Below are 15,241 nucleotides of genomic sequence, written 5' to 3'. Positions count from 1 at the left end.
AGCAGGGCGTTGCATTTTACGCTAAAAACGGGGAAATTGCAAAAGAAATTACTTTTATTGTTTCACTAATAATTAGGACCTTATTGCATACATTTTCTTGTTTATAGAAATGTAATCCCTGCAAACTGCCAAGATATTAAAATCCTCCACGTTCCTTAACAGATGGATGTTGAAAGCTGAAATAAAAGCCGGCAGATTTTTGTACTCATCCGTAGAGAGCTCTAGTTGAATTTGCCAGAAAAGTAGTTTTGGATCTGTGGAGTTAAGCTAACAATCACAAACCAATACCAGCCTTCAGTTTTACACTCATGATTTAAAAACAATACAGATCATGAACACATATTGAATGATATAAACATGAAAAAACATCTGTGGCTGCCTGAAACTTTCCTCATGAATTTATGCCCCTCGTCTGTTATATTTTTAAACCACTTTCAAGCTTTAAATAGAATATTCCCTGTGGATGCGACGGCATGAAGTGAGTCGGATAGAGATGGAGATGAAACAATGCCTGTCATGCGTTTCATGCACTTTTCTTCACTCTGTTTTCACTTCTGTCTTATCCATCTAACTTCAGCCCCCTGCAGGTCAGAGCAGGTCACATCAGCCTGCAGTGTAACAGCATCTCACACACACGCATTCACACGCACACACACACATTTACACACACATTCACACACCCATGCACGTTTCCTGTCTATGAAAGCTTCACATGCATCATAATCTACTCTCTGGAACAATCTGGAATTTATTTTCCATGTCTGGATAAGTGTGGAGAAAATAAAAGGATTGTATTCCAGAATTTATTCTTATCCCAATGTCGAAATGGTCTGTCCATTCTTCCTTAAATCATTCATTCCTTCCTTCTTCCTTTCATTTTTTCTCCTTTCCTCTTTCGTATACTTATATAGTTCCTTGTTGCCTGTCATTCTTACTTCCCAACTCATTTCTGCTTTCCTTTCTTTCTGTCTTTCTTCTTTTTTTGGTATTTTTACTTTCCTTATGTCCTTCATTTCTTTCCTTCCTTGTGTTCTCCTTTCTCTTTCCTATCTTTTCTTTTCCTCATTTCCTTTCTTATATACTTTTCTTTGTATCCTACCTCACATCCTCCTATGTGTCCTTCCTTCCTTTCCTTACTTTTACTCTTGTATATTCCTTGTTTTTTGCCTTCCTGAGGGCGACTTTAGTATTATTATTTTTATCAGCAGCATGTAGGAATGTCGTTAGATTTGTCTGCTTTTACTTTCAAAAATAATATATACAATTATTTTTTATTTAGTTCAGTTTTTTATAGTACTAATTCACAGGGCAAATAAATAACATTAAATCTCTTATGTAGCTGAAAATTTTAATTTCTTTATGAAGGCTAAGAAAGTACTTTTGTTTTTCATAAAGTATGAATGTAAAACTCAAACATCATCCCACTAGAAGACAGACCATCTTATACAAGATGCATTGCTTTTCCTCACCATTTCTTCCCCATATTTCCATCTGTCAGCATTTAAATCGGATCAGCTGAACTCCATAAGCAGCTTAAAACTGCGAAAGAATTTCTCGGCACCTTTCCTTGATGAACACAACGGGTAGCGGAGTGGCTTAAGCTTTCTGCGGATTTTAGGAGGAATTTGAATTTCTCAGCCGTTTTGAAAAATCCATTATACCCACAACCAGAGTGACGACTTTAAAAAAGCAGATGAAAGTCTTTGCATTGATTTCCTGTTTACAGGGTTGATTGATCAACCATCTGGGAATCTAAACTTCAATAAACCTTTGTTTCTTTTTCAAACTAACTCAAAATAAGAGTCAGGAGTGTTGAAAAACCGTAGACTTAAAGCTTAACTTTGAGTCACGGGTGAAGACGCAGACGCTGTGGTAATATTTTAAACTTCCAAGATCTAAAGATAAATGTAAACCTACAAACATGCGGAGGGAGCTGGAGGCTGATTTTAGTTTGACCCCATGCAGGAAAGGTCAAGAATGTTAGTCAGGAACTATGCAGAGGAATCAGGCGACTCCAAACTCACATGAAGCCAGTTAGAGATACTTTTATGTAAATTTACTTTTGAAAGTCTTTTATATTAAAAGATAGTGTAGCAAATGAGTGTAGCAAATAGAACGCCACACTGAAACACACTGAAACATGTGTAGCCATTTTGACCCATTAACTCTGAGGTGTACAAACTTTCTGTCACGTGTGTCAAAATCGTCATAAAATCTGTTATATTTTTAATGAAAACTTGCAATGTGATGTTTCATTTTACCAACTTGGTAGTTTAATTAAATAAATGTAATCAGATGTGCTTTTTATTGTAAAGAGATATGAAAACAATTGTAGAGCCAAAACTTAAGAAAGGTTTTGTGGATTTGACACTGTGTGGCTGGAGCTAAATAAATTTGTGTGGTTATTTAAGGATGAATACTTTATATTTTACCAAGATTTCTGCCGCGATTAAAAATAAACCACCTGCACCAACCACCTGTGCTCAGGAGCTAACTTTTTAATATTTCTGAATTGCAGTCAAGAATAATACCAGGTGCCACTAATGGCCCCTAAGCCACACGTTGGACAACCTTGTAACAACTAGAATTTACATTGGCGATAAAAGGGTAGTAGGTTTTTTGTTGCATAAAAAGTTAGGCTAATATAGATCATTACAGAACATTTAACCACTTTTAAAGTGATCAGTTTTAGTTTATTAGCTGCAACCGAAGTTTGTTTTGCATTTAGTTGCAAAGGTTGGAGGATTTGTAAAGAAACTAAATTGGTAAAGAAATATTTTCTATAAAAGTTACACACAGCTTTAATGATGGAAAAAGTTTATGTTGGTGATGGAAATGACTTCTCCCGGTTTGTTTCTTTAATCTTAAATGTTTTATTTCCTAACAGCAGACTGGGAAGCTGTTATCAGATCTCTTTTATTGAAAGCTTTAATTGATTCCTCTGGGATCCTGCAGGAGCTCTGACAGCTTTGAATTTTCTCTCTCTGCGCCTTCTTCTGTGGGAATGTAACAGAAGTCACTGCGGTTGATGTGACTACTTCCTTCCTATGGCTCATACACACTTATACAGAGTGTAACTGTGTAAACAGGCCTTTATCTTTATTTTCACTAGCAGCAGGAAACAGAAAAAACTGCAGCCTCAAAAGAGCGTTTGAAGGAGGGAGGAGCACAAACAAGAGAGAGTGAGCAGAAAGAGGGAAGTGCTCAGTGGAGAGGAAGAAATAGCAAACTCATCCTCCTGTCACGCACTTCTAGCGTTACGGAGAGGGAGAGACAAACAGGTGTGTTGTGCTGCTCTCTCCCTCCTCTTCCTCTTCCTCCTCCTCCTCCTCAGTGGGCGTGGCTTTGCCTCTGTGGGACTCTTGAAGGCAGCCAGTTGCCTTCTGCGCTTTCAGAGAGAAACAAAACCTCTCAGCCGCGCACGGACTCTTTACTTCCCCACTTGGTTCCCTCCTTCCTCTTCGTCCACTCCTCCTCGCTGCTCGGAGCAAGCAGGAACCAAGATGATGCAGGAGGTGTCCATCATGGTGGCCTACGACGCTCATGTAGTGGATCGTCCAGGCGAGGAGGACACCTTGGCTTGTTTGGTCGCTCACTCTAAACCGCTGCGCTCTTTCAGACCTGTGGTAGGTCTGCTTCGTTTTCGTCTCTCTCTCGTCTTTCTCTTTATTTAATTCAGAAAACTGCAGTAGAGCTGCTCTTAGAAAGATGCATTTTTAATGAAACTATGTATTTCTTTCCACGTGGTTGACGCTGCGTACTCTTGAATGAATGTGTGGGTGTTCATGTTTCAGGAACAGTTTCTGACGTTTGGGGTAAATTGAGTAATTGTGTGCACGGGTTTGAGCTTCCCTCTCGTGGGTAATTTAATTCTTTGACCTCGTTTTTCTCCTCTAATCTCCAGGTGGCTTTGTCCTTATTTTAATATTCAAACATTGAGGCTTCTCTGTCATGTTGAAGTTTTTCTCCTTGCACTAAGTTCATATTGTTTTGCTTTGTTTGTTACGTGATTTGAGATCTGAGCCAGGAGTTTTGGGACTAAAGTCCCATTTTCAGCATCAGGGATTCAGGTCAGGAAGCTAAAAGTGGTCCTGGTACCATTTTCTATCTTTTAATTGTGTGTCCTCTATCAGTGCTGACCTTCTGACCTCTCATTATCTCACCAAATGTTCTGGAAATGGAGCATTTGAGGAAGCATTTTTATCCTCTGAAGCTACATGTGCATATAGATGTCATGTGAGTTGCTGAAGATGTGCAGCTCTAATTTAGTTTGTCCATGGAAATCTAGAAATGTCTTGAAAATGAAAGGTTTGGTGGTGAAGTAAAGATGAAGAAACGTGTCGCTCCCTGTGTAATTCTGACTCCCTGTGACTCATATAAAACTAATATACATCCCCACTGTGGATAAAAATACTGGGCTAAAAATGAAATAAAAATGACGTCATGAAATTGCTTCATTTGTCTGAAGTATGTCAGAGATTTGAAGGATGTCTCAGTGAATACTTTAGGTCTTACTTATTAGAACATGTTGGTAAAAATGACAGAAAAACCTTGGAACCCTACAAAGACTCATTTGATTATAAGTTGATACGTTTCTGTTGGGATCTTTTTGCTGTTTTTATCCCAAAAACTGCTTAAAGGGTTGGACCATTGCAAAGAATAACAACATAATCAAATTGAAAATCCTTTGTTTATAGCATAACAGAAGTATGAGATGTATATGAATCACATGGTAAGAGATTTGCAGTCACCAGACCTCTAACCAAAGGAAAAAATATACCACTTATATTCACTAAAGGATGTTTCTCCGAATGTTTCTCCCCTTCTTGCAGCAGAGAACAGCAGATCCACTTAGATGTGCTGAATTTGTTCTGGCCTTCATGATAACTCAAAATTAAAAGACATATTTCATTATTTTTGCAACTTTATCAGTTAATTATGTTCAGGCTTGTGTGTCATGATGGTTGAATTAATTTTCACGTTGAGAACAAACCTTGAATCAGAGCGATGACAACACTCTGATTGTCATCAGAGTAAATAAAATCCCTTTACCTTAACACATCTGGAATGCAGGTTTTTACAGTATTCTCCCAAAGCCAAAGTCTAAAATTTGAGTTCATAAAGTGAAGATTTCACTTCCAAATTTATCCAGTGAGAAGGAGGAAATGTTCCTAAATGCATGAGCATGGATACCTAGCAAACCGGCAGCCATACATGGTCTTTAAATGTACCTGTGGAGAACATAGCCTCCCTGTAATTCACCACAGCAGTGAATGGAAAAAGAATAAAGTTTTCCTTTTCTCCACTGAGTCAGTTCTTTGTTTATAAAGGCTTTACTGCACTACAGTTGTGTAGCTTTCAAAGCATCCTGTGACGCCATCTTTCATTGCATTAAAATACGGCTACAATTCCTTCAAATATGTTGTTGAGCCCTACAAAGTAACTTTAGGCTGATGTTACACACGTAGTGGATGAAAAAGAGGATAAAATACTGATCAGGCTGCGGCTGCAAACAGTTTCTCTCTTATTTACAAAAAAAAAAAACTGTTGTAGTTGAAGCAAATTATCCTGATAGAAGATGCAGGACAATCATTCACAGAGAGCAAATGTTAATTTAGCACAATCTCCTGACATTAGCCAGTATTTCATGCTTAAAGGTGAACATAAAATGAGAAAATTGACCGTAAAAGAAGACATTTTCATACGTTACAATAAAACTTTATGCTCACAAACACCAACATATGAATCTGCCCTCAAGCTGTCTGTAGTAGCTTATTTTGTTGTTTGTTGATTTTTCCTTTCCTTTTCCTAGTTTCAAAGACATGAATTCAAATATAATTCATACGAGTTCAATTTGTACAAAAATATTATTTAACCAAATTGTCACTGAGCTGGAACAGTAAAAGGAAAAGATAAACACTAAAGAATTGTAGAGTGAAAAGTCAAGCCTGGAAACAGTTTCTTTAGAAAAAATGCAAGATTTTTTGTAAATGCATTTAAATGTATGTATTTAAATGTAATTTTGTCTTTCTGTAAATATATTAACTCATATAAGAGCAGCTTAAGATTTCACAGGTAAGATAAAATGTGAAACATATAGTAATGTGTTTCCAGCCCATAGAGGGGAAGTCAAGTTTTAAAATAAAGCGCTTAAAGTTTGTAAAATATGAAAAGACTTGTGCGTGGTTCATGAAGTTTATGTTTGCAGAAGAATCCTGGTAAGTTGGTCGTAAAAGGAGGAAAAGTCAAAGTTTTCAGCTGAAGAAATGAGCCGAAGGGAAGTTGGTGGTTTTTTTAATTTTCTGTCGTCATGCTGTGTTTCACAAAAGGAAACTAAGCGCTGATAAACAAACCATGTTATCTGCTCATCATTAAAAGGCTCCTTTGGTATCACTTCCTGTGAAATGCAAGCTTCATAATTTAAATATAATCTTGAACCAACAATATAAAGCAGCCGGTTCCAATTAAAAGCACTGTAGGGATGGTTTGGGTTTTATTTTAAGGTTTTAAGTTGCATTTAGTAGACACCCACATTGAAATATTGTTGCATTTAGATATATTGTTGCATGTAGATCAAGCATGGCACAACTCAATAAGGTAAACAAACCTCAGCAGGAACAAATGGAAAAGACCATGAGGGCAAAACACAAGAGTCAGTTGAACTGGTCGTACTTATAAATGTGTGTTGAGGTTCAAAACTTCTCTCTAGTCAGACCTTTTGCTCCGTAGAAGTCCCAATGGCTTCTGGGAAAATCTCTGTTCAGTTTATCACCAATGGTGCAGAAGAAAGTGATAGTCAGTCATCCAGCAGAGGCTGAATTTTCAGGTATCTGAGGGGAATTTGTTTGTCTGATTTATGAGCTGTGACGTTACGATTCGGGTCATTAGGTCGTACGGTGAACCAACAGCTCAGTGTGGAGACCCACGTATTGCACACTGCGTTTTGCTTCAGCGGTTTATCAATGAAGGGCGTCTGCATTGCAAAGTATTGCATTAACACAGAGCAGTAGAAACAAACCTTAAAACAAACACAAAATGTGATTAGAAAAAGTTATTCAGCTGTTAACTCCAGAGTGAAACTTTACCATTGAGTCTATCTCTTAGGATGCTAATGTAGAAGATAAATGTAAATTTATACAAAGGAAACATTTCAAGGACTTTTATTAATCTTATGAAGTCAGAGAAAAAATTTCTGACCTTAATATGAATATTGGAAGTGCACAATGTGCTCTTTCATTTTTAGGACTTTTTTTAAAGTTTAAAATCAGGTTTAGCCTTGAAAAGGTTCAGAGATGCTGTTTATATCCTGGAAGCTGCGCACGAATAGATAAAATCCACAAAGATTATAGAGCCCCTCAAAAAATGCTAATAGTTTTTAACAAAATATAATTCAAAATAAGTTTACCTCTAGTTTTCTGTTTGAAAAGGAACAGGAAGACGTGAACACTTATTTAATCCCACCCCTTATCTCAATTTAACATATTTATTACTGACTCAATAATTATCAAAAATGTGTAATTAAAACCATGTTATAATATTCATGCTCCTGTTTAATATACAGGGACAAAGAGCCAACAAATAAATTATGTTGCATAGGCAAAATGGTTACAAACTAACTCATAAGGTAAGAGAATAATGATCATAATAATAATAATAATAATAATAATAATAATAATGGTAATAAAGACAATTGTAAATAATCAAACATGCAGCATCAGAAAAATTACCAATTCCTTTCCAATGTACAGCTATAAATTCTTCTTAATCTGTTATATAATTATAAATAAAATGTAAAAATGAATCAGAGAGAAAAAATAATGATAATAATGATGGTAAATAATAATTTCCCTCAGTGGAAACCATCTCGGCACTAAAACAGAAGCTTCCTCATATCTGCATTGCAGCCAATCAGCAGCGAATGAATGGCACTCCTTGATTGGCTGCTTTGCAAACAACCTGTAATCTGTCAAATAGCATCGTGTCAAAGTGTTTCAGTTTCCTAAGCTGCACCAATTCTGGTCACCAGGTGATTCTTGGCAAATCTGTGAAATTTAGCAATCATTTTTATTTTTGTTTGTTGGAAAAGTAGAGAGCAACAAAGACTCTGTAAATTCATCTTATGAAATGAAATCACTTCTCTTGCTCTCGAGGTGTTTGATGAAATTTACTGTAGGACAAAAATATAACACAGATCATTTCCTTGGGTTCAAATGCAGCTTGTGAGAGGATGAAATGAAACACATCCTGGTCTCAAAAGAGAGGTCATGTGACCGGGTCGGCCATGCAATCCCAAACCTCGACGGTAGCAACGCTGTTTCCACTCAGGGGAGATGGCATCACCGTCTACCTGCAGCACAGACCGAGGCGCAGGGTAGAGAAGTTATGATCTGTGTTTAGGAGGTTTTTACACCTGCAAGTTGTTTAGTGTGAAACGACTTCAGTGGAAACATCTGCAGTAGATGTTTGCGTTTACCTGTGGATGTAAACAGGTGCAGGTGTTGTGCTGTTTGACTTTAGCTGATCTTGAGGTGTTTTATGGTAATCTGCGGTTCCTGGTTAAAAATGTTGCTTTATTTTTGTTTCAAAGATGTACAGCTCATTTTTTTTAGAGCCAGACACTTTAATTTTAGAGTTCAGATCTATGTTGTTCCATTTTTGAATGTCTATATAACCCAAAAGTGTTGCTATGGAGATGGGTGAAAAATACTTGTGAAAAATAAATTTCCTAACATTCAACTCAAAATTAAGAGAATACAGTCAGAAGACAAATAAAGAAAATACACTTTAAACTTTTTTACGTTTTACAGCTTCGTACTTTGATGGGTTTTATTTACATTTTTCGGGAAATACAAATCCAGATTGGTTCACAATTATCAAGGAAGATACAAGGTTTTAATTTTCAACATTTTTTCTTTAGAGATAAAAATGTGTATGGATTTTTATTATTTTTGTTAACCTTTAATTCAGCCATGTTATTCAGACACATCAGATCAGGCATACATCCTGCAAGCCTTCAATCGATTGTTTGAACTTCTTCCACAGTCTGAAGTTTTTCCAGTTTTGATTTCACAGTTATCCCATATTTAGCTCCTCAAGCCTGAATATGAACTTATTGTCACTGTTGCTGCTGAAGAAAAGCATCAAGTTCCAGTACTGTAGGTCTAAAATGGTGGGAACTTAGAGACGGGTTTCACTTTGAGGAAGAAGCCAAACTGTATCTGGAACTTTAATCGTTTTAATGTTCGCATAAAATCATTAATCATGTCTCAGAACAAAGACATTAAAATCACATTAATGCTAAGAAGCAGCTGCTCTGTCCTCTGAATAAATATGAATTAACCTTTTATTAAGCCTGCAGACATTTAATAAAACAGCATTTACAGAGTAACATTTAAATTTTCAACCTTATTATTTTTTTCAGGTTCCAACCAAAAAGCTGAAAAAGTTTGAGAAGGAGTATCAGACGCTGAGAGAGAGCCAGCTGCAACAAGAAGACCCCATCGATCGATACCAGGTTTGAAAACTCTCAACTTGATCTAAACGCTGACAGAGACGGTGTTTCTGTCGCTGCTGAATTTATCTTTGGGTTTATACTGGAAATCTTTTTTTCTTTTTTCTAATATTAGAAACGGCTTTGCTTTGTTAGACGGTGTTGTGCCGTTTGTGAAAGTATTTTTGGTTCCAGTGTGACTCACTTGTCATTGATGATTCTAACATCTTTAAAAATAGGTTTTAGATTATTCTGCCTTGAGTCAGATAAGCTCAGCAGCAACATCTTTGTTCGTGATGAGGTAGAAATGTAAGAGATGAGGCAGATGTTTTAGTTCTGCTCATAGATTTTCTTACTTTTCTCTATTTTAATTAAAGCAAGTCATACTAGTGGACTCACCACCAAAGTTCCTACAAACTCTGTAAAATTATTACATTTGATTTCAGTGTTTTCCAGGTCTGGATAAGTAGAGAAAATAAAATGTAGCCTTTAAACACGGAGACATGGAAAAACTTTTGTCCCGACTACAAACCTGTAAGATTTCATGAGGAGGTTTCTGATGGGATGAATTAATTTCTTTTTAATCTCCTGTGAAGTTAGTACTGCTGATGCTTTAAGGCTCTCTGGATGGTTTGTCATTAAATTCAAGAGCAGAATCTCAAAGATGGAGGATGAGCCATGATATCTCCATGTTGGGAATTGTTTGCTGTTCCAAAATATAAAGAAAAACTTCTGAGTTAATCTTGGCAGGTGGTTGTCCCAAAGAAATTAATATTTGCTATTTATGTCGTTTGTACGTATGTCCGACCATCTGTACTTTCATTCATCCATCATTCTGTCCATCCATCCCTTCATCCTTCTGTTAATCCTTCTCTCTGTCCTCTTTTCCGATTGTTTATCCTCACCTCCAGCTAACCATTTAGTTAAAGCGCCACTGAACGGGAGGCGAAGTCGTCCTGCAATCCGAAAGCTGCTGGTTCGATTCCAGCTTCTAATTTGCTTGTTTTGCTTAAGTCTTTGATTTGAACTTATTAGTTTATTCATTTTGTTTGTTTTCTTGTTGATCTATAATTATTATTTTTGTTGAAGTATAGAATAAATTTGCTGGTTAGTAATTTCAGTGGATTTAAGCTTCATGTAAATCTGTATGCATGTCGGTTGTCATGGATTTTTCCAAACCTGTGATGCATCAAATGACTGACTGAGTTACATTTGTCTCCGTTTTGATCAGTCTTAACTTTTTTTGGTTAAAACTGACAGCTTGGGTGATTGTGACTCTAGTGTAAAATGCTTGAAGTGATCAGAGTGACTAGAAGTGCGATACAGAAATTTAGTCCATTTATGATTCCATCAGTCATCTGTTCATCAACCGTCATCGACAATAATTTACTTGCTATGATTTTAATATCCACAAAAGTGTGAACTCACCTGAACTGATCAAGACAAATAATGTTGTAATCACAGTAAATATAAGGCTGAAATATTTTAACTTTTGTTGGTACATCTTTTAAGAATTGTTGACTTGAATTCATTGCCTGTGAAATGACCTTCAATAATATGTTGAGATTGGATGTAAAGTGTATTTAGAGAGATTTCTTACTCATTTTATAGTTGAGTTGGTAAACTTGCTCTTACGTTACAATGAACATTTTTTAAGATTTTCATGATGAGTAACTGTTAATCTGCTTGCTGAGGGTTGGTTGAATGTCGGACTAAACTGAGAGAAGGCAGTATAAGTTACTAAAGTGCAGACATGTTTTCTACATTGGAACCAATCGTCTTTAAGCAACACAGAAACAACCAGCATAGACAAACATGCAGAGTTGATTGTGGTCATTTTCTCCCAGAGACGAGGGCGATGCGCTGCAGGATAAACACCTACTTGTGGAGCAGAGGGAGGAAGGAGGAAAGGAAGGAAGGAAGGAAGGGTCTAGTTGCAGATAAGATGTTAGGCTTGACCTGGCTGCTCTGGAATCACTTTTACTCCTCACGAGAAAAATCCACAGCCCTCCTGCTTTATTGGTGCAGATTACAGAATTTAATTAAAATAAAAAACTCTTTGGAGTTGGAAGATTTCACGGGTGAGGGTATGTATTGTTTTTTGCATGTGTGAATGTGAAGTGTGGTAAATTACTCCTCTTCCGTCATGCTTTTGGTATTCAAAGCAACGGAACATAGAGGCATTTATAAAAGGAAAAGTGAGTCTGTTGAGAGAGAAAGCCTGGCTGGGAAGTGGGGCTGTCAGGGTCATGTGTTGAAGTTTAGTCAGCGCTTCTGGTCGCTCTATCTGTGGACGTTCTGACTGCGGACAGGCGCTCGGTAAGCTTCCTCTGCTCCAAAACACCTTCTCAGTAAAATACGCTTAGAGTTTTGCTGTTTGTATAATTTTCTGTTTTGTTAGTGGTTTGATTAGACAGTGGTAACAAGAGTTTTATGAAAAAATATCAATTTGATGCATGTGTATCTGCAGCAAAAATGACTAAGTTTGGTGTTGGTTGATGATCTCCCTGCACTTACTTTTATATATATGAAAGCTGAGCCATCAGTTCAGGTCTCTCCTGCATATATCTGTGAATATTTATGTAAGTTTAGTGTCACTCAAGCATTAGAAAATCTGATTATATTGAAAGTGACAGGGAAATCAGGGTCAGATGACCGATCCTTGACAATAGTTTCTTGCTCTCATCAGATCTGTGTCATGTGACACGTTTACTGGCAGCCTGGCAGTCATGAGACTCCACTAATGGGACGTAAAGGGACTTAAGGATACGGTGCGGACATGGCTGCTGCCAGGAACATTGACAAAAAAATAAAAATCAAGCTGGGCACAGCTGTTGTCATCACATATCTAAAAGAAAAACACTAATATGTTAGTGCACTTTAAATAAGACAAAACTAACTTAGAAGTAACTTTTCAGTTTACTATAGGAGCTTATATGAAGTAAGTAATATTGATGAAAAATTACTAGTTCCACTGGCAGATTAGTGCGTTTTGTCACCAGATGAGGCGAGGAGCGTTCTGTGCAAAGTAACATTTGAGCTTGTGACTGTACAGCCTTATGAGAGGGAGAGGCACAAACACTGTAAAACATCTGAAGGTGGTTTAACTTGATCATAAAAATCCACCTGCTGCCTTGAAAATGTAATTTAAGTCGACAAGAAAATTGTTTTGGTTTTAACTCAGATATTAAAGTTTATGAAGTCGATTTAACAACAAGACACAAGTTGTCTTAACTTTGTTTTTTTAAGTTCATTAATCTTGAATTGTGAGTTTTAACTTAATGCTGAAATTTAAACCAAATAATTATTTTACAACATGGAGGAAAAAAATCTGCCCTCACCAGTTAAAGAGACGCATTTCTCTATTATTTTACTCACAATATCAAGTTAAAATATCTACTTATTTTACTTTAGAATAATTTAAATTCTTGTTTCAAATTGTATAGACAAAATTTCTGATCTGATAATGAATTTTACTAAACATCACAATGAATTCAGCTCAGAAACATTTAGTGTGAACAGGAAATAAAAATAAACATTTTCCTTAATAAAACACAACAGATCAATTTAACACACTTCCATCTCTGGATACAAAAACAGCCGCTAAGCATTCTGGGAAATAGTCTCAGTTTTTTTAAGTGCTGACCTAAAAACTCTAGTTTATTCAACTTTTGGAGGTTTTACAAAATTAATAAAAAGTTAAAACATCTTATTACTGTAAGTTTATCTTTCATAAACTCACATTTAGGTTCAAAATCTGAAACTGGCTAAATTTTGACTTAATGAACAGAAAATAGTAGATACAACTAAATGCGGCTCAAATGTTTTACAGTGAAGCCGCTGAACAGACCTGGAGATTTCACCACTTTTGCAATAAGATAATATGACAAGACATATTTATAGTTTTTTTCTGTCATAAGTTTCATTCATGGTTGCATTAAAAACACCTTTAAAAATCTTACATTTGACTTTCTGAGACCTGCAGATGCCCTGATATTGATCCTAAATGAGTGTGTTATTGTGTGTGTGTGCGTGTGTGTGTGTGTGTGCGTGCGTGCGTGCGTGCGTGCGTGCGTGCGTGCGTGTGTGTGTGTGTGTGTGTGTGCGTGCGTGTGTGTGTGTTGTGTGTAGAGAGAGAACCGGCGTCTCCAAGAAGCCAGCATGAGGCTGGAGCAGGAGAACGACGATCTGGCACATGAGCTGGTCACCAGTAAGATCGCCCTGCGGAACGACCTGGACCAGGTAACAACACCTGGACTTGGTTTTAGGAAAACAGTGTCACCCTGCACTTCATGCTGGACATCAGGTAACTGTATAACGTGTGTGCTGTTGTTTCGATCAGGCTGAAGACAAGGCCGATGTTTTGAACAAAGAGCTGCTGAGCACCAAACAGCGGCTGGTGGAGACGGAGGAGGAGAAGAGGCGGCATGAGGAGGAGACCGCTCAGGTAGCCTTACGTCCTGGGTTACCGTCCAGCTTCTCAGCTAACGGCTGCAACTCGCTGAACAAAGCCTGTTTTCTCAGGCATTATCTGAGTCACTCATGTGAAGCTGCATGAATGGCCTCCCTGTTCCCGTCTTTAGGAGGAGAACGTCTGTTAATGGCTGCATTCAGTGAGCAGAGAAAACTGATTCGGGTGAAGGAAGATGACTAAAAGTCATGTTTTCACCCCGGAACAATTTTACTTTAACAGCAGACATTGAGTCAAAATCAGCCAGAAATCAGATATTCTTGTTATGCAGACTGTTCTGCTCTTGGTTTGATCAAGAATTGGATAAATTAAGAGTTGCAACTTCAAAAACTCAGTCAAGTTTTACTGATTTCAGTTTATTTCAGTTCAGATCATCTTGTTGCAGCGCCCCCACAGGCGAGGAGGGGAACAGGTTTTCCAAATGGTTTGTTGCTTCATTTGGCAGAGTTCAGTGTGAAAGTGAATCAAAACGAGCTTAATGGACTACCAGGTGTGAAAATAACTTACCTTTTGACATTAGATCTGCTGACAGTCGGGAACACTTTAAATCACTTCTTAGTTTTTATTCTTTAGCTTTTCCGAAAGGCCTGACTTTGTAATTTACTTGCTTTGTCTGTTTCAATGTGTGTTTTATTCTTATGTGTTTTATCTGTGTTTTATGAATGCTGTGCAGCACTTTGGTGTAGTTAATATCTGTTTTTAAAGTGCTTTATTAATAAAATTGACATTGACATTATAAAGCAGTGACCCCAGCTGGGTGGTGGCAGCACCATGCTGTTGGGATGTTTTTCTTTAGCTGCAGCAAGGAAGCTGATCAGAGTTGATGAGAAGGTGGATGAGCTAAAGACTCACATTTCAGCAACCCTACACATGCATCTCCATGTGTTTGAGTGGCCTAGTTAAAGCCCAGACGCAAATATGACATAATATGACATAAATGATACTCTGCATTCATACTTTCTGAGCTTTAGCTACTTTTGCCAAGAAGAATGGACAAAAATTTCAAGATTGTTGAGACAGAAGGTGGTTCTTTAAAGTTATGTGTCTGAAAAACAGGTGCATGCCACACTTTGGAGATATTTATTCATAGCAAATTACAAAGCCAGCTATAATTTCCCTTCCTCTTCACAGCTGAAATTACTTTTGTTGAGCATCTTTTGTATCGAATATAATTGACCCTGTGTCACTCTGTGTCTGATGTTTCATTAAGGAAAGTTTTTATTCTTTGTGGTGGAAAAAAGACAAAAAATCTGGAGGGGAGAAAAATGTGTCAGATAAAC

At 37.1% G+C, this 15,241-nt stretch overlaps 1 protein-coding gene across 2 annotated transcripts in view; it reads left to right on the top strand.

Annotated features, from left to right (window-relative positions):
• The window catches only part of rabgap1l (RAB GTPase activating protein 1-like), a 113,161-nt gene that overhangs the window by 92,786 nt on the left and 5,134 nt on the right, over positions 1-15,241 (top strand). The window contains exons 1-4 of one of the 2 annotated variants that reach the window (XM_008406580.2): positions 3,383-3,626; positions 9,422-9,514; positions 13,622-13,732; positions 13,833-13,937. In XM_008406580.2, the coding sequence (XP_008404802.1) occupies positions 3,504-3,626; positions 9,422-9,514; positions 13,622-13,732; positions 13,833-13,937 (432 nt within the window). In that variant the 5' untranslated portion in view covers positions 3,383-3,503. Of the gene's footprint in view, positions 1-3,382; positions 3,627-9,421; positions 9,515-13,621; positions 13,733-13,832; positions 13,938-15,241 lie in introns of those variants that run through there. The other variant, XM_008406579.2, reaches the window with a different exon arrangement.

The sequence above is a fragment of the Poecilia reticulata genome, linkage group LG4, assembly GCF_000633615.1.
Source record: "Poecilia reticulata strain Guanapo linkage group LG4, Guppy_female_1.0+MT, whole genome shotgun sequence".
NCBI lineage: Eukaryota > Metazoa > Chordata > Actinopteri > Cyprinodontiformes > Poeciliidae > Poecilia > Poecilia reticulata.
Note: the sequence above shows the minus strand (reverse complement) of the source record. Positions and strands in the feature narration are given on the sequence as shown.